General features: G+C 44.0%; 1 protein-coding gene across 1 annotated transcript in view; it reads left to right on the top strand.

Moving 5' to 3' along the window:
• Positions 1-19,360, top strand: part of SLC2A9 (solute carrier family 2 member 9) — a 215,134-nt gene that overhangs the window by 37,502 nt on the left and 158,272 nt on the right. The window contains exon 5 of the mRNA XM_055589105.1: positions 6,599-6,744. Coding sequence (XP_055445080.1) covers positions 6,599-6,744 — 146 coding nt within the window. The remainder of the gene's footprint in view (positions 1-6,598; positions 6,745-19,360) is intronic.

The raw sequence follows: 19,360 nt of genomic DNA, 5'->3' as shown, positions 1-19,360 counted from the left end.
CCATGGAGAAGGGAATGGTGACCCACTCCTGTATTCTTGCCTGGAAAATCCCATGAACAGAGGAACTTGGTGGGCTACAGTCCATGGGGTCACAAAAAAGCCAGACACAACTGAGGGACTAATACTTTGACTTTTCACAGATTGATGAACTGCCAGATGCAGCTGGAACCCAGTATGAACTCGTTAAGGGCTAATTCCCTTCCTCATCCTCCTCTTACAAGCTGAGGGCAGCGGGCCTCATGAGTGACGTGAATGATAAAGCAGGAAAGTGAGGAGCCTTGTAGGAGGTCAGGGAGGAAGAGACTTCATTTACCTTCATTGTTCTGCCGGCGGGAAATAATTCAGGACTGTACAATAATCCAAACTCTCAGTCCTCCGTCTTGGCATTCAAGTAGAAGGGAGAAACCCATAGAAAAACGTTAACTGGAGAGAATCCTGGCTGGTGTTCATGCAGAATTTTCCAACTGACCAATAGCTTCATGGACACTTTCGTCTTTGATGCGCTACTAACACTGAAAGGCTGTTATTTTTTTTTTTCCAACAGCCCTGGTTTATTCACCATGATGGACCAAATGCTGGGCATAAAACAAGCTTCAATAACTTTGAAAAGATTGAAATTGTATATAACTCCATTCTCTGCTGCTGCTGCTGCTAAGTCACTTCAGTCGTGTCCGACTCTGTGCGACCCCAGAGACGACAGCCCACCAGGCTTCCCTGTCTCTGGGATTCTCCAGGCAAGAACACTGGAGTGGGTTGCCATTTTCTGACCACAATGCAATTAAATAAGAAATCACAAACAATATTTAGGAAACTCTCCCTCTAAATTTGGAAAATAATAAAAGCACACCTCTAAATATGACATGAGTCAAAGAGGAAGTTACGAGGGAAACTTAAAATACTTTTAATGGAATGATCATGAAAATACAGCATATCACACTTTGTTGGATGCAGTTAGAGGAGAAGGTATGGATATTAATGCTTATATTATAAAAGAACAGGATTTGGTAAACTAACATCCCTTGTGATAAATTTGAATGGTAGACTTTTTTTAACGATAAGCTTATTTATTTATTTATTTATTTAGGGTTGTGCTGGGTCTTCGTTGCTGCATGCAGGCTTCCTCTAGTTTTGGAGAGCAGGGACTGCTCCTTGTTGCTGTGCAGGGCTTCAGTAGTTTCAGTAGTTTTGGCGCACAGGCTTTAGATTTTCTCCACATGTGAAATCTTCCCAGACCAGGGATCAAACCCACGTCCCCTGCGTTGGTAGGCTGATTCTTATCCACTGTACCACCAGGGAAGTCCCTGTAGACTGTACTTAATGGCCTGTGAACCAGAGGGTATTATGCTAAATGAAATAAGTCAGACAGAGAAAGACAAATACTGTATGTGTTCACTTATTGGAATCTAACAAACAGAAGAAATGAACAAATGTACCTGTGCATGCAAGCTAAGTCACTTCAGTGGTATCTAACTGAACAAACATAACAAAACAGAAATAGATTCACAGATATAGAGAAAAATGGATGGCTGCCAGAGGGGAGGAGGCGGGGGAACTGGGCAAAATGGGTGAGGCAGATTAAGAGGTACAAAATTCCAGTTATAAAATAAAAAGTCGTGGAATGGACTGTACATCATAGAGAGTATAGTCAGCGCTATTATAACAACTTTGTATGATGACAGATTGTAAATTGACTTAGCCATGATCATTTTGTAATGTATAAAGATATTGAATCACTATGATGTTTGTGCACCTGAGACTAATATAATATTCTAAGTCAACTGTAGTTAAAGAAAGGCTATTTTGTTGTAATTTTACACGTGAGGACCCTGAGGCTCAAAGATGTGAGACAGTAAAGTGATCAAGGGTGAAGGCTGTGAATTAAGATGGCCTGGATTCTGACACTTAACAAAGTTAATTTCATCACCTTGTCTGTATCACTTAGGGTTTTCTGCAATTAAAGAAAAAAAAGCAGAACCATAATGGTTTAAGGCAATAGGCATTTTGCTGAGCTTACAGTTCTGAGGGTCCTTGGGGCTGCTCTGATCTGGCAGCCCTGCTGGGCTCTCCCCCATGGCTGAGGTTGGCTGCGGGCTGGTCCACAGCTGGATGATCTTGGATGTCCTCGTGCACTTGTTTGGTGGCCGGCAGGTGGGCTGGTCCTGGGAATCCCAAGGGCTGGTTCGTCTCTGCTCCATGTGGTCTCTCATCCCTAAATAGTGTGGCGAAGCCTCTTCCAGGGAGATTTTCGGGGTTCCAGTGAGCAGCAAGAGGGGCAAGTCCCATCTTCGAGCACTTGTCAAGTCTGCTTGGACATGCTTGCTAGAGTCCCAAGGTGAGTGCCATGGCCAGGTGCAGAGTCAGGGTGAGAGACGTCCAGCCACCCAAGGATGTGGACACAGGGAGCACGGATGGCAGCAGTCTGCCTTCCTGTCTTAGCCTCTTTCTCTCACATGCGAAAGGACAAAGCACCCCTAAACCTTCCTTGCTAGGGAATGTAAAATTCAACGGTGTGCCGTGCGTGCACAGTGAGTACATTCCAGGTCCTGTTACTGCCTCACACCAGTAATAGTATCATTGCCATTATTGTTGCTGTTATCATTTTTATTCTGTTAACAAAATAGTCATGTACGGATGTGAGAGTTGGACCATAGAGAAGGCTGAGTGCTGAAGAATTGGTGCTTTTGAACTGTGGTGTTGGAGAAGACTCTTGAGAGTCCCTTGGACTGCAAGGAGATCCAACCAGTCCATCCTAAAGGAGATCAGTCCTGGGTGTTCATTCATTGGAAGGACTGATGTTGAAGCCGAAACTCCAGTACTTTGGCCACCTGATAGGAAGAGCCAACTCGTTGGAAAAGACCCTGAGGCTGGGAAAGATTGAAGGCAGGAGAAGAAGTGGGTGACAGAGGATGGGATGGTTGGATGGCATCACTGACTCAACGGACATGAGTTACAGCAAATTCTGGGGGGCAGTGAAGGATAGCAAAGCCTGGCAAGTTGCAGTCCATGGGGTCGCAGAGTCAGACACGACTGAATGAATGAACAATAAGATACAGATCCAAGATTTGGACAGATGGTCTGGTTTTGAAGTCTCTGCCTGCTCAGGAGGAAGGGTAGTGAGATGGGAGCATCTTCAAGTCCTTTCCTGATGGAGTCCCCTGAAGCCTGTCTTCCTGGAAGTTTTGTATTTTATCCACTTAGCCTCTTTCCTGCTACTTCGCCTGTCTAGCTAGTCTGGGGGAGCTGACACTTACTCATTACACAGTACTGGATGGTCTCTGAATTTCCTTAATTAAAAATAAGCTGGATTTGAAGAGAGATGCCATTTTTTATAAACCCACATATTCAAGACAAACATCTTTTGGACTTCTTGTCCTGTAAACTTTTCCAAAAGCAGTAGAAACATGTAAAATCAAGAAGTGGGTTGAGGGAGACACACTCTTTCTGACCCCTGGAACATGGCCTGTTGCTGCTGAGCCAAGATGTGGAAGCTGCGTGTCATTTATTCTCACCAGACCCTCTCAAAGCAGGGACTGGAATATGAGGGCACTTAAGGTGAGGCAGCAGGTTAGAAAGAAAAGAAAATTGCTGGTCATGAGATGAGTTGCTGTCCTGCTCAAAATAAATAAAGCCAAATGAGAAGCCCAGAGGATTTTCAGGAGGTTGTGCTGCTCTAACTGGGTTCTCAGAGGCAATATTTGGAACCATTGCAGAAAATGTCGGACACCTGCCTAAAGTGTCCTACTTCCAGAAGGCTTGGAGCAAAAATAAACACATTATTTTGACACTGCAACAAACACGGTGCAGCATGGATTGGAGGCTGAATCCATGCAGATTGCAAAGTCGAGATCAGGGTGCAAATGTGTTTGTGGAAGATTGTGGTGGACAGGCTCCTTCCACCGCCTTCCCAGGGCTGCCCACACTCCCAGAGGTGCAAGCCCACATCTGCTACATTAAGAACTTTCCAGGGGACTTCCCTGGTGGTCCAGTGGCTAAGGCTCCGAACTTGCAATGCGGGGAGCCAGGGTTCAATCCCTGGTTGGGGAGCTAGATCCACAAGTCGCAACTAAGAGTTTGCACGCCACAACTAAAGATCCTGTGTGCTTGCCACTAGGACCTGGCACAGCAGACAAATTTTTTTTCTTTTTAAATCTAAGTGGACCTGCGTGGTTTAAGCCCGTGTTGTTCAAGGATCCACTGTAAATACTGAACAAGATAACTTTCAAAAAGCATCAGATGACACAAGGAACATAAGACTGGACATAAGAGTGATGGGGAGGGGTTGATTTCCAGAGGGAAGGCCTTGTGAGGAGCTGTGGCAATCTCCTGTGGCTGGGGGGCTTAAAAGAGTTCTAGGGGCCAGGAGTCCAAAATCAAGGTATCTGCAGAATTGGTCCCTTCCAGGGGCTCTGAGGCGGGAGTCTATTTCACGTTCTCTCCTGGCTTCTGGTGTTGCATTCCCTGGCTTGTGAACCCATCACTCCAGTCTCTGCTCCATCTTCAAGTGCCCCTCTTCCCTTTGTGTCTCCAAGTGTCTTACCACCTGGTAAGAACACCAGTCACTGGGTTGAGGGCCCAGTCTAATCCAGTGTGACCTCACCTTAACCTGGCTACGTCTGCAAAGGACCCCCTTAGGTCTCATTAGGTCCCATTAACAGGATGTAGTGAGGCTGAGCTGAGACAGGAGGGATAGGAGAGCATCCACCCGTGGAGCTGTGAGGACAGAGCGCTTGGGAGAAACAGCAGCGAAGCCTGGTGTCCCACGATCAGAATGAACCTGGAGAATCCTGAAACGTTATGGTTGGAACACCTGGGGGCAAGGGGCAGGAAATATGGCAGGCAACGCGGTCATAGGTTGAGAGGGTCCACTCAGGTGTGGGAGGTGCTTGGTGCCTGCACATGGGCCCCGGTTAATCAACCATCCTTGTTTGTCTAAAACTCGGAATCTTCCCAGGATGCAGAACTTTCAGTGCTAAAGCCCAGATGTTGTCATTGTTATTTAGTTGCTAGGTTGTGCTGGACTCTTCTGTGATCCTATGGACTGTAGCCCGCCAGGCTCCTCTGTCCATGGGATTCCCCAGGCAAGAATACTGGAGCGGGTGGCCATTTCCTCCTCCAAGGGACCTTCACGACCCAGGGATAGAACCTGTGTTTCATGCCTTGGCAGGCGTATTCTTTACCACTGAGCCACCAGGGAAGCCCTAAAGCCAAGTTGGTCCCTTGCAAATTGGGATGAGCTGGTCATCGTACAGCGGCTATCTCCTCACCTGTTGAGCCATCAGCATCTCAGTTTTCCATATCACTTCACAACGGACAAGTCAGAAGGGTCTCCATTAATTGACATCATCCGCATGCCTGGCCCTCTGCTGGGCATCCCCTGGCTGCCAGGGATTCAGTCTGCACAGGCACCCTGTGAAGGAGGCAGGCTTACTGTCCTTCACCACAACCCGTGTCCCCTCTTTTCTACTAGCCCTGTCATTTCCTTATTAGCTTTTTGTGTTAGTGTCAGTCATTCAGTCATGTCCGACTCTGCAATCCCGTGGACTGTAGCCTGTCAGGTTCCTCTGTTCATGGGATTCTCCAGGCAAGAATACTTAAGTGGGTAGCCATGCCCTTCTCCGGGTTGATCTTCCTGATCCAGGGATTGAATCCAGGTCTCCTGCATTGAAGGCAGATTCTTTACCATCTGAGCCACCAGGGAAGTGAAGTGAAGTGAAAGTTGCTTGGTCGTGTCTGACTCTTTGCAACCCCAAGGACTACACTGTCCATGGAATTCTCCAGGCCAGAATACTGGAGTGGGTAGCCTTTATCTTCTCCAGGGCATCTTCCCAACCCAGGAGTAGAACCCAGGTCTCCCGCACTGCAGGCAGATTCTTTACCAGCTGAGCTATAAGGGAAGCCTGATACACCAGGGAAGTAATGATAATTATCCCTAGAGGGTAGCAATTGTGTCAGGGTGAAGACCTAAGAGTTTCCCAAACGTCCATTCAATGACCCCACATGAGCCAGATGCTTTGTATGTAGTCTTAGTGTTCCCACCCCAATAGGAATAGACAGTTATGACCTTTCTTTCACAGATGAGAAAGCAAAGGCCAGGAGAAGCCAGTTTACTTCTAAGGCCACCTAGAGAGGAAAGTGGGGCTGTGGGACTTGAATCCTGCAGGTTCCTCTTATTCTGCAGCTCCTAAGCAACCATGTGCCAAACTAATCTGTGGTCGCTTGATTTTTCCATGAGAACCGGTGATCTCAATATGTGTGCTGGGGATAAAAATTCAAATAGCATCTGATTTATGTCGTCACCTCGGAGATAATGCTGTCTCTTTGCACCTTAGGTGTGTTTGCCTTGGGTGCGGAACCAGAAAGTTATCCTGGGCTGAGATGCAATGCATGAGGTGCTCAGCTTATAAACTGGGGCAGCCCTTCACAGGAAGGGTTCCCTGAAGGCTAGAAACTGGTGTGAATCCAACCTAACTTGAAGCAGGTTGATTGGTGCTGTGGCTATAGCGCTATTTTTGTCAAGTGCCAAGGGGAAGGAGGTACCGTGACCAGCAACTTCTGTGAAGGAGACAGCTCTCTCACGGCCGCCATGCTTCCTCCACAGGCATCGCCCTCAGCGCGCTCCCCATGTACCTGAGTGAGATCTCGCCCAAGGAGATGCGCGGCTCTCTGGGGCAGGTGACCGCCATCTTCATCTGCGTCGGCGTCTTCGCAGGGCAACTGATAGGCCTCCCGGAGCTGCTGGGAAAGGTAAGTGCGGCTTCCCAGCCAAACACATTCGTTCTCAGTTCATGTCACCATCCCCGATCCCTGTGTCCCGTGCCAGACCAAGGGCAGTCAGAGGGGAGCCCTTCCTCCAAAACCTTGTCCCTAGCCTCAGAATTCTTGAGCACTCAAGCATTTCGTTTATTATTGGAGAAAAGTTGTTGCTGAGTTTCTTTGATTGGGTTTGATTATCTTTTTAGAAAATAAAGAATATACAAACCAATTCAAAACGTACAGAATGTATGAATCCATTTGCCCAATGGCTGTTGTTAAGAGATCACTTATGTTCATTTAGGCTTTGACTTTGCTTAGATAACTTATATACACGTAGTTTTTTTGTTTTTTGTTTTTTTTTTAATGGAATCACTCCATACACTGGGTTGGCTAAAAAGTTCATTTGGGTTTTCCATAATATGGAATATTTTCCATAATATTTCCATAAATATTTTGCATAATATCTTATGGAAAAACCTAAATGAACTTTTTGGCCAACCGAATACATTGTTCTGCTACTTGCTGTCTTCATTTAATATATTTTGGGCATCTCTCCAGTGTTTGGCTCAGCTCTACCTCACTCCTGAGTCTTTCTTACCCATGTGCTTAGTTGCTCAGCTGTGTCTGACTCTTTGTGACCCATGGACTGTAGCCTACCAGGCTCCTCAATCCATGAGATTGTTTTCCAGGTAAGAATACTGGAGTGGGTTGCCATTTCCTCCTCCAGGGAATCTTCCTGACCCAAGAATCAAATGCACAACTCCTGTGTCTCCTGCATGGCAGGCAGATTCTTTACCACTGATCCATTGGCAAATATGTATTGTAAAAGCACCAGATTCTAGCAATCATTCAGAGAGCTGAATCACTCTTAAATTGCTAGTGAGAATGTGAAATGACATGGCCATTAAGGAAAAAGCATTTGGTAGTTTCTCAAAAGCTAAAAATTCCTTTACCATACCTCCTACCAATTGTGCTAGCAGGCATTTATCCCAGGGAAATTCATATTAGGCTTGTACAAAAATATATACACAAATGCTTACTGCAGCTTTTTTTTTTTGTAATGGCAAAAACTAGAAAGAATATAGAATTCTTTCCCACATTCATATCTAATTGCACAGTCTTTGGTGGTTGGCTTTCGGTTTTGGAAGCAGGAAGGCCTGACTTTAAATCCCAGCACAACCATGTACTTGCTGCGTGGCCTCAGCAAGGAGGAACACCTCGCCCAGGTTGGGGTGGGGATGCGTGTGATCAAGGGGGGCTGCCCAGAAGAGGTGGCCTCTAAACTGAGCCCTGAAGGGCGAGCAGTTAGGCAGGTGAGGCAGGGGTTTGGAGAGAAGACCCTGAAGAGAAAGGGAATAACTAAAGAAAAGGCCCTGAGATGGGAATGGGGCTATGAGAGACCTGGGAGCGGCTTGGGGGCTGAGAGAAGACTGGGCACGGGGAATGTGAGAGGCAAGGCACCTGTTCACGGAGCTGCAGTGGACTTCCTCCTGGGGCAGTAGGGAGCCCTGGGCGACACTAGAGCAGGGGAGTGACCTAGCCAGACCTGAGTGAGAAGCTGGCTCTGGGGAGATAGGGGGCAGGTGTGGGCTAGAGGGGGAGGAGTCAGAGGATGGAGAGTGACCTAGCTGGGACTTGCTATTGGCCAGCGAAGGATGAGGTGGGAACTGAAACCGTTGCCAGAGGAGCGAGAGGAGGGGCGATGGAATCCACAGCCTTGCTGCCTGAGTGTCCGGGGAGGATGAGGGAGGGAGAATGGTGAAGATGCCTCCTAAGGAAGCAGAGTCATCCCCTTCCCCCTTCCCCAAGAGGACCAGGAGGGAGGAGAATAAACCATGGCTGAAGGTCAGTGTTGAATGGCCACCACTTCTGGCCATTTGAACAGAGAAGGGCTGACCAACCCTGCCCTGGGCTGCCCCCAACAGGAGGCAGGCGGCAACCGAAACAAACCTAACAAACGCTCATATCAATGGTGCTTGAGTAAAGCACATGTTTAATGCCGTTCATACCCGACAGTTGCTTTGTGAGTGGCTCATATCTATAGGCGTGGAAACATGAGCTGAGAGAGGTAAGGGGTAGAACTAACTAGTAAAAAAAAAAAAATTGTTGGAGCTGAAGCCAGAACCTGAATCTGCCTGCCTGCACTCCTACACGTGGGGTGCATCCTACACAGTCCAGATGGGACCCTCTGGATTCTCTGGGAGTGTGACTAAGACTCTGACTCCAGTTACGCCCTGTGGACCCTTTCCCTACATCACCTGCTGGGTGTCCTGCTTGAGTGCGTGTGTGCTAAGTCGCTTAAGTTGTGTCCAACTCTTTGCAACCCCATGGACTGTTAACCTGCCAGAATCCTCTGTCCATGAGATTGCCCAGGCAAGAATACTGGAGTGGGTTGCCATTCCCTTCTCCAGAGGATCTTCCCGACAGAGAGGTCGAACTCGCTCCTCCTGAGGCTCCTGCATTGCAGGTAGATTCTTTACCGCTGAGCCACTAGGGAAGCCCGGGTGTCCTACACTTCAACTCGATTCTGACACTATCTACCCATACACAGTGTCAGAGTCTACAGGTCTTAAGATCTCAGTCCCACCAGACTGAACCTGCTTCAGATGCTAATCTCAAGTCCAGGTCTTTGCCTGTGCTTCTGACCTACAGGCTATAAATCAGAGGTTCCCAGGACCCCTCCTTGGGTTCAATTAATTTGCAAAAGTGGCTCACAGAATTCAGGAAACCAGTTTACTTACTACATAATGGTTTATTATAAGAGGATGTAACTCAAGAATGGCCAGATGGAAGAGCTGCCTAGGGCAAGGTGTAGGGAAAGGGTATGGGGCTTCCATGTTTTAAAAATATGTTCACCAACCAGAAAGCCTTTCAAATCCCATCCTCTTGGGTTTTAACAGAGGTTTCACTATAGACATGATTGATTAAACATTGGTCATTGGCATTGAACTCAATCTCTAGCCTCTCTCCCCTCCCCAGATGTCTAGAGGGGAGACTTTCTATTTAATTCCAACTAATTTCTATTTAGTTCCAACTTTCTAATTAATTGGTTGATTCACCTGGCAACAAGCCCCCATCCTTAGGTGTAGTCCAAAAGTAACCTCACTGACATAAACTCATCAATTAGGAAATACCAAGGGTTTTAGGAGTTTGGTGCCAGAACCACAGGACTTCCCTGGTGTCAGTGGTCAAGAAGCTGTCTGCTGATGCCAAAGACTTGGGTTGATCCCTGGGTCAGGAATATCCTCTGAAGAAGAAAATGGCATCCCACTCCAGTATTCTTGTCTGGGAAATTCTATGGACAGAGAAGCCTGGCAGTTTACAGTGGGGTCACAAAAGGTCGGATGCAACTTAGTAACTGAGGACACACACCCCAGAACCAGGACAAGGACCACAGGGGTCTTAGTCCTTTGGGGGCTGCTATATGGGCTTCCCCAGTTGCTCATATGGTAAATAATCTGCCTGCAATACAGAAGACATGGATTCGATCCCTGGGTCTGGAAAATCCCTTGGAGGAGGAAATGGCAACCCAGTCCAGTATTCTTGCCTGGAGAACTCCATGGACAGAGGAGTCTGGCGGGCTACAGTCCATGGGGTCACAAAGAGTCGGACACGACTGAGTGACTGACAAAAATAACAACAAAAATACCATACACTAGTGGCTTATAAACAGCAGAAACTTATTTCTCACAGTTCTGGAGGCTAGAAGTCCAAGATCAAGGTGCCCACATGGTCAGTTTCTGGCGAGGGGCTCATCCTGCCTTGTACCCACAGCCACAGTCTCAATGTGTCCTCACATTGGGGAGAGAGGTCATCTCTTGTGTGTCTTCCTCTAAAGGCATTAATCCCATTCATGAGGGCTCCATCCTCATGACCTGATCACCTCCCAAAGGCCCCACTTCCTAACGTTATAATCCTGGGGGTGAGGATTCCAACATATGAATTTGATGGGGTGTCATTCAGTCCAGAGCAGGTCTCAGCTCTTTCTTGAACCTCTATCTTCTCTTTTCCTTCACTCATCCGTTCACTCACTCCGTGCACTTGCTAATCACTCAGTTGGGTGCTGGAGCTGCTTTGATGGTAAACATGAGCCAGGTACAGTCTGTACCTTCACCTTGCTCACCATCTGCAGGGACTGTGTGACCTTGGACAGGTCACCCACCTCCATGAGCCAGTGTCCTCCTTGGGGAGGAATGCTCGTAAATCCCAAATCCCAATCTCCACTCCATCATAAATTCCTCCAAGGGGACATCTCTGGCAGACAGTGACCAGTTCAGCATGTCCCCAGAATGAACACCTTATGCATACCCGTCCATGCTGTTATTTCTGCTTGTTTCTGCTTTGTCCTGTAGTAGGTCATGTCTTATTGATGTGTATGTATACTAAGCCCAGTGGTTTCAAGTTGATTCACTCATTCAGAAAATATTTAGAAAGCTTCTGCTCTGGGACAGGTGTTGGGCTGGTGGCTGTTGGTTATGAGCTGAGGATTTCAGACTACTCCCTGCCCTTGGGGAGCTTACAGGAAAGACAGTTAACCAGTGATCAGCATGATGGGGTAAAAGTAGGGCATTGTCCTAGAATAGGGGGTCCAAGATGGTTTTCTGGCAGAAATGACACTCAAACTCATGTCTTGAGGATGAATAGGATTTATCCAGGTGGGGAAGTGGTGGAGAGAGAGAAAGAGGGAAAGAAGCAGAGTTGGGAAGGGTGTTCCAGGTGGAGGGAACAGTATAAGTGAAGGCCCTGGCATTTGTTGACAGGCAGAAACCCTAGGGGAACTGGAGCACCGAGAGGGAGAGGGAGGAGCTGCTGGAAAGGCAACACACCTGAACAGTGAGTATAGTAAAGGGTGAGTAAGATGAGGAGGCTCAGAGGAGACTGTAGACCTGTCCAGTGAGGGTAGATAGGTACTGCTACTATTTCCCCGACAGGTACTTGACTGTCTCTTATGTGTGTTAGTCGCTCAGTCATGTCCGACTCTTCGTGACCCTGTGGACTGTAGCCCGCCAGGCTCCTCTGTCCACGGAATTTACCAGACAAGAATATTGCGGTTGGTAGCCATTCCCTTCTACAGGGTATCCTCCCAACCCAGGGATGAAACCCAGGTCTCCTGTATTACAGGTAGAATCTTCACCATCTGAGCCACCAGGAAAACCTCTACTTGACTAAGGTCATAGCATTTACAGTGAAAGTCACTCAGTCCTGTCTGACTCTTTGTGACCCCACGGACTATACAATCCATGGAATTCTCCAGGCCAGAATACTGAAGTGTGTAGCCTTTCCCTTCTCCAGGGGATCTTCCCAACCCAGGGATCAAACCCAGGTCTCTCGCATTGCAGGCAGATTCTTTACCAGCTGAGTCATATCCAATTTTCAAGAGAAGCTAGAAGTCTGAATTCTTATGTCACATTTCTTAATTTTTAAATAACTGAAAATTGTTTGGGTTTGGGTCAGCCTGTGGGCCCTTTTTCACATGGGGACTTGTGTGCCTATGGAGGTTTATCTTTGTCGAAGAGCAATGAGAAATCCTTGACAGGTTGAAGTAAGGCAATGACAGAATAAGACGAGCACTTAAAAAAAAGACTTTTGAGGAAAGGACTGGATCCCAACAAAGCCCAGGGAAATTGCGCTGGTCCAGAGGAGAGATGCTGGGAGCTTGGATTAGAGTGATAGCAGTAGGCAAGGGATGGGTGGATGAGATGGCTTAGACAGTGATGGGATGTAGGGCCTGAGGGAAGAGGAGTCAAGGATAATTCCGGGTTCTGGCATATCACTCAGGTAGCATGGCGGTAGCAGATGCTAAGATAGGGAGCCCTGGAGGAGAAGCAACTTTGCAGGGATTCATTGAAATGAATTGCCCAAGTAAACAGAGCAACTTAAAAGCAGAACTGATTCAAAACCCAGGTACCTGGGCTCCCAGGAGGGGGTTGTCTCTCCTGGCAGCAACAAAGCTCAAAAGCAGGATTCTGGCCAAGGAGCACAGCACCCATGCCCACTTTCTGATCCCAAGCCAGCTGAGAAGGTAATGCTATTCATCCTTCTGTCTTTTCCCATCAGATTGGATTTATTTCAGATAGTCTTGGAGGATATGTGAGTAACTCAGTGAATGTCTTTTGTTGTTGTTTTTTTCATATTCATGCTCAGGAAAGATGGATTTGGGGCTTCTAATACAGGAAAGGATGTCAAATGGGAAATTTTCTTTCATCTCTTTGGGGATTTGCAATACTCCAGCCAAGTGAGAGCCACAGTTATTTCAGTAAGTGTCAGCATTTCATTTTCTCTATTTTAATAGAATTTCACTTACCTTCAAAGAGACAACCGAGTTTCTAAAAGAGAATTAAAGAGAGAAAAGCTGTGCTTCAATGCAGGCAATTGCTCTGAAAGGCAGAGGCTGGAGGAAGTAGCAAGAAGGCTTTTAGAACAGACGCCAGAAGGCAAGAGAGGGAAATAAATGTAGGAATTAATGCTGGTGCCTTGAAGTTAATCAAAGATGCATCATAAAACACTTTGGGATTGAACGTTTATGTGACATTTTATAGTTCCAAAAATATTTCAAAAAGCATATTAATTAGCTATTTCTCCTAAAATGATAAAGAAGAAAGGAACTGAGATAAAAATTGTAGGCAGAAGTGTGAGGAGATACAGGAACAGCTTCAGGTCATGAATTAATGGTTTCATATGTGTGGGAGAGCATTCGATCCTGTTGAGGATCCGGCCAAGAAAGAAGTGGGAGCTCGGAGTTCATCAGTGCTCCAGTGGGGACACGCTTCACACACGACTTACATCCAGTTGGTTCCTTTATACAAATGTTTAGTGCTTAGCTTGAAACACAAGGGAAATACAAAAAAGGAAATAAAGCAACTTGAAATTCTGCCCTGTTAAGGAAGGCAGCTACATCTATTACTGTCTATATTTCTATCTACCTGTTATGCAATAGAGATAACATTGTGCTTAGCTTCGTGTTTGCTTTTTGTTTTATTTTTATTTTTTTTTCGTGTTTTGCTTTTTAAAAAATCACCATCCTTGGGCTTCCCTGGTAGCTCAGATGGTAAAAAAAATCACCATCCTATCAAAGTCATTTCTCTCATAAATCCATTTTCAGTGTTACATTATATTCCATCACAAAGGTGCACTATAGCTATTGCCCATTATTGAATGCTTTTGCTGTTCCTGAATTTACACTAACGTGAACCATATGGAAACAGATATTTTTTGTAAATCTCTCAACTCCTTTCTTTTAACTTGTTTGATTTTTATGATTATGTTGCATCCATATCTATTATTCCACAGTACAGAAGAAATTGATAAATAAAAACATTAAAATGTCTATATCTCACCATTGCTAGATAAACACTTTAACAGTTTCAAAGGCTTTTTCACATTTTTTTTTATTTAAAAAATTTTTTTAAATTGGAGGATAATTGCTTTACAGAATTGTGTTGGTTTCTGTCAAACATCAACATGAATCAGTCATAGGGAAATATTTATTTGATTTTTGTGCTGTGCTGGATCTTACTTGTGGCATATGGGCTCTAGTTCCCTGACCAGGGATTGAACCTGGGCCCCTTGCATTGGGAGTGCAGAGTCTTAACCACCAGCCCACCAGGGAAGTCCCTTCTGTTGTTTTTCAATCAGATAAATTTATACACACACACACAAACACATTTGGTTCATTACATTCCTAACCTTTTTCAAGCTGGTTATTTCACAACACCATGTTGTGAACAAGTCATTAAAATAATTATCAAGATAATTTTAATAATAGTTGCACATTATTCTGAGTTACCATAATTTGTTTCATTATTCTTTTATTTGCTGGACATTTCAATTGTGTTTATTATTGAAATGCTGAATTTTTAAACTTAGGATGAATAATCTTCTACATAAATCATTATTCACTCTATTTGTGTGGTTTAGCACCCTAAAAATGAAAACAACAGGTCAAAGAATATACATTTATCTAAGGCTTTCAGGTATATCAAATCTTTCTCCAAAGGCCACCTCAATTTGCTTTCCCACCAGCAGCACACAAGAGCACACTGTGTCATTATCCTTTTGTCATCTGAAGCATTTTAAATAACTTGGGTATTTAATAGGCAAAAGCAAAATAGTGTTGCTTTAGAATAAATAGTATTTTGTGTTTCTGTGCTTATTAGCAAGGTTGGATATTTCATAAGTGCATTAGTTTTCTGTTGGTGCAAATCACCACAAATGAGATGGAAATTTATTCTTGGACCCCAGAAGTTCAAAAGCGTTGCAGGAAGGGGGCCTCCTTCCAGGGCCCAGGAGTGGGCTCTTGTCTAATAATCAGAAATGAATTGTCCAGAGAGACACATGTGCTAACAAAACAAGAGACTTTATTGGGAAGGGGCGCCCGGGTGGAGAGCAGCAGGGTAAGGGAACCCAAGGGAACTGCTTGGCCACGTGGCTCACAGTCTCGGGTTTTATGGTGATGGGATTAGTTTCTGGGTTGTCTCTGGCCAATCATTCTGACCCAGGGTCCTTCCTAGTGATGCAGGCATCGCTTGGCCAAGATAGATTCCAGTGAGAAGGATTCCGGGAGGTTGGTAAGATTTATGGGCTGGCATCTCCTTTTTCCTTTTGACCTTTTCTGAATTATTCCTGTTGGTGGTAGCTTGTTAGTTCCAAGTTCCTTACCAGGACCTCCGACTGTAAGATGACTCTTGCAAGTGGTTACCGTCGGATCTGGCCAAGGCAGGTGGTTTCAGTCAGCAGTTCCCCTAAAAAAACTGGTTTCACTGGGATGAATTCAAGGTGTCAGGAAGTCTGGGCCCTTCTGAGGAGGAGGAGTCTAATCCTGTCTCTTCCAGCTTCTGGTGGTTGCCGGCATTCCTTGGCTTGTGGCCCCGTTGCTCCAATCTCTGACTCTGTGGTCACACTGCCTCCTCCTCTCCTTTCTTTGGTCACATTTCCCTTTGTCTCTGTCAACTGGAAAAAAAAAAAAATTCACAACCTCAAAGTTGAGAGCTATGTTTTATTCTGTGGACATTCTTAGGACTTCAAGCCTGGGAGATAGCATCTCAACCTGAGAAAATTGCTCCGAGGAGGCAAGGAAGGAGCTGAAATATATAGGAGTTTGTGCAACAAAGGGCAGGAAGTAGAAACATCAAAAGATTGTTGCTAATTAAAAGAAAACCAGTTGTCCCAAGCTAAGGAATTTAGCACTCTTCTATGTATGGGAAGATGTAAGAGTCTGAGCTCACTGAACTCATTCCTTTGATATGCACCTCAGCTGTCTGGGGTCAATATCCTGTGTTTTCCCATCCTGAGTTTCTTCAAGGTTTACCATCAGAGGTGGCTGCAGTCCTGAAGACAGCTAGATGGTGGACAGTCCTTGTTTCTGTTTCAAGTTCCCTCAGGGCTCACTGTCATTGGGATGGCTGCATTCACTGATGGCCATGACATCCTTTATTTACTGATATGGCAGGCATCATGCTTAGTTCACGCCTCCTTCTTATAAGAACACCTGTGATCGCAGCCCATCCAGATAGCTCAGGATAATCTTCCCATCTGGAGATCTTTAACTGCAAAAAAATATTTTGCCACATAATTTGATATTCACAGTTCCAGAGATTAGAATACAGGTGTCTTTGAGGAGTTCATTACCGATGCTAATGACTCTCTTAGTAATTTTTACAACCTCTTTAGCTTTTATTAACCTTTTGATATATTTGTGGCATATATTTTTATGGCATGGTTTATTTTTACATTTAGTTTCCTTTCTATTTTCAATGTGTGGATTTAAAAAATATATCGTTAAATATAACGAAGTCTTTCTTTTCCTTTGAGATTTCTTCCACTGGTTTTTATCTTAGAAATTTCTTCTTAGGAATACGATAAATTTTTATCTGTATTTATTTGTGGGTCATCTATGGTATTAGTTTTTAAATTTAATTCTTAAAATCGTTTGACTTATTTTAGAATGTGGTATGAGGCATTTGCACTTATCTTTTTCCCACCTCTCTTGCCACTTTTTCCTAAACTACTCTTTAATCCAAGCGTTTCCTCTGTTGACTTTTGAGGTTTCTTTAGTACACATGATATTCACAGTATACATGAGTTTCTGCTTCCGGGCTATCCACTTTGTTCTTTCGTTTCTATTCTAGGGTCCATACTTTGTTTTCACGATTGTAACTTTATTGTATGTTTGATACTGTCCCTGCTAGTGTTGATTTTCAAAACTGTGCTGGAAACACTCACTTGTATATTCTCCCATGGAAACTTTAAAACTATTTCCTCCTTTTCAACACAAAAAAGTCTTTGAAGCTCAACACAAAAAAGTCTTTGAAGCTGTGACTGGAATTGTGTTAAGCTGTTTGAACCCAATTAAGATTGTTTTTCATAACTCATTATTTCCACTGAGAAACACATGATGCCTCCCTCTTTATCTAGATTTTCTTATTATCACTCAGTTATTTTTATTGCTATTGTATTTCTCAATAAGCAAAAGGGGGATTAGTTTTTTTGTTAATTATAGTTATCTTCTATCTTTTTGCTGCTACTGGAGTTTTTTTCCATTACGTTTGGTTGTTAACAAAATATGGGAAAACTACTGATTATATATGTTAGTCTGGAACTCTCTTTTACTTTCTTATACTTTCTGGCTGCTTATTTGTTTATCCAGACAATTCAAATGAGTGATTACTGATAGCATCTGTAAAGACTGACAATTCTGCCTCTTCCTTTCTGATAATTAATCTCTCCTTTTTTGTTGTTTTACTGACATTCATGTCTAATTTCGTTGACCAGGCTATGTTAATAATGTTGACTTCAGGGGGCATCTTTTTTTTCCTGTTTTATTGGAAATACTTATTGTGTTTTATCATTAATTTAAATATGTTAATTTTTCAATTTAAAATAGATATTATCTTGGTTAGGAATTATATATCTCATCTTAGTTTCTATAGCCTATCAGCAATGTGGAAAATATCTTCTAGTTTTTATTAGGCTAATGATGCTTCTTTGTTACCTGACAATCAATTATTAGATATGGTATACTATTAGAATGCCTTGTGTTAAACCATCCTCACATCCCTGGGATATATCTTTATTGGTCACTATCGAACATTTTTTAAATGTTCTTGAATTTGATTCATTAGTGTCTTATTTATATTTATATACTTACAGCCAGAGATGAGATTTATCTAGACTTTTAATGCTTAATCTATACTTTTTAAATCTCTTTTCATCTTTTACTCATCCTCAGTTCAGTTCAGTCGCTCAGTTGTGTCCAACTCTTTGCAACCCCATGGACTGCAGCACACCAGGCTTCCCTGTCCATTACCAACTCCTGGAGCTTGCTCAGACTCATGTCCATTGAGTTGGTGATGCCGTCCAACCATCTCATCCTCTGTTGTCCCCTTCTCCTCCTGCCTTCAATCTTTCCCAGCATCAGGGTCTTTTCCAATGAGTCAGTTCTTCACATCAGGTGGCCAAAGTATTGGAGCTTCAGCTTTAGCACCAGTCCTTCCAATGAATAGTCAGGACTGATTTCCTTTAGGATAGAATGGTTGGATCTCCTTTTAGTCCAAGGGATTCTCAAGAGTCTTCTCCAACACCACAGTTCAAAAGCATCAATTCTTTGGTGCTCAGCTTTCTTTATGGTCCAACTCTCACATCCATACATGACTGCTGGAAAAATCATAGCCTTGACTAGACAGACCTTTGTCGGCAAAGTAATATCTCTGCTTTTTAATATGCTGCCTAGGTTAGATGATATATAACATTAGTAATTAAAGTATCAAAAGACCTCACTAGTAAAACCATCTCAACCTAGTCTTTCCAGAAAGAAATTCTTGGAGGATATTTTATCAGTTTCTTCTTTAATTAACAGTCTCATCTGTCTCCTTTTGCATCTGTTTTTAAAATTGCTGCCTTTTCAATACAATCATTCATTTCATTGCAACATTCAAATACATACACACAAATATACATACAACTAAGCTTTTTCTTTTTTTAATGCTTTTTAAAAATAATTTTAAAAATAATTTATGGGTCTTCGTTGCTGCATGGGCTTCTCTCTAGTTGTGAAAAGAGCAGGGACTACTCTCTAGCTGCAGGGCAAGAGCTTCTCATTTCAGTAGCTTCTTTTGTTGCAGATCAGGGGCTCTAGGGCTCACAGGCTTCGGTAAATGCAGTACCTGGGCTCAGTAGTTGAGGCTCCGAGTTCTAGAGTACAGCTCAACAGTTGTGGCACACAGGCTTAGTTGCTCCGTGACGTGTGGGATCCTCCCAGGTCAGGGATTGAACCTGTGTCTCCTGCACTGGCAGGCAGATTGCTTACCGCTGAGTCACCAGGGAGCCCCACATACAACTATGTTTTAATATCCTTATGCCTATTCTTTATATCTTCTCTTTTGATTGAATTTTGTTTATGTCATTTTTGCTCTCTCTCTTTCAGATAACATTTTCAAAAGGTTGCATCTGATTTTATTTGCAAGGCTAAGCTCTATTATCCATTTTATTGCTTTCCAGTTTTATTGATTTCTGCTTTGTCCCATTCTTATTCATACATTTTTTTTTCTTTTAATACAGGTCTGCCAATATTCTGAAAAATTTTAGTATGTCACTTTCTCAATGTTACTGT

This window comes from Bubalus kerabau, chromosome 7 (genome assembly GCF_029407905.1).
Source record: "Bubalus kerabau isolate K-KA32 ecotype Philippines breed swamp buffalo chromosome 7, PCC_UOA_SB_1v2, whole genome shotgun sequence".
Taxonomy (NCBI): domain Eukaryota; kingdom Metazoa; phylum Chordata; class Mammalia; order Artiodactyla; family Bovidae; genus Bubalus; species Bubalus kerabau.
Note: the sequence above shows the minus strand (reverse complement) of the source record. Positions and strands in the feature narration are given on the sequence as shown.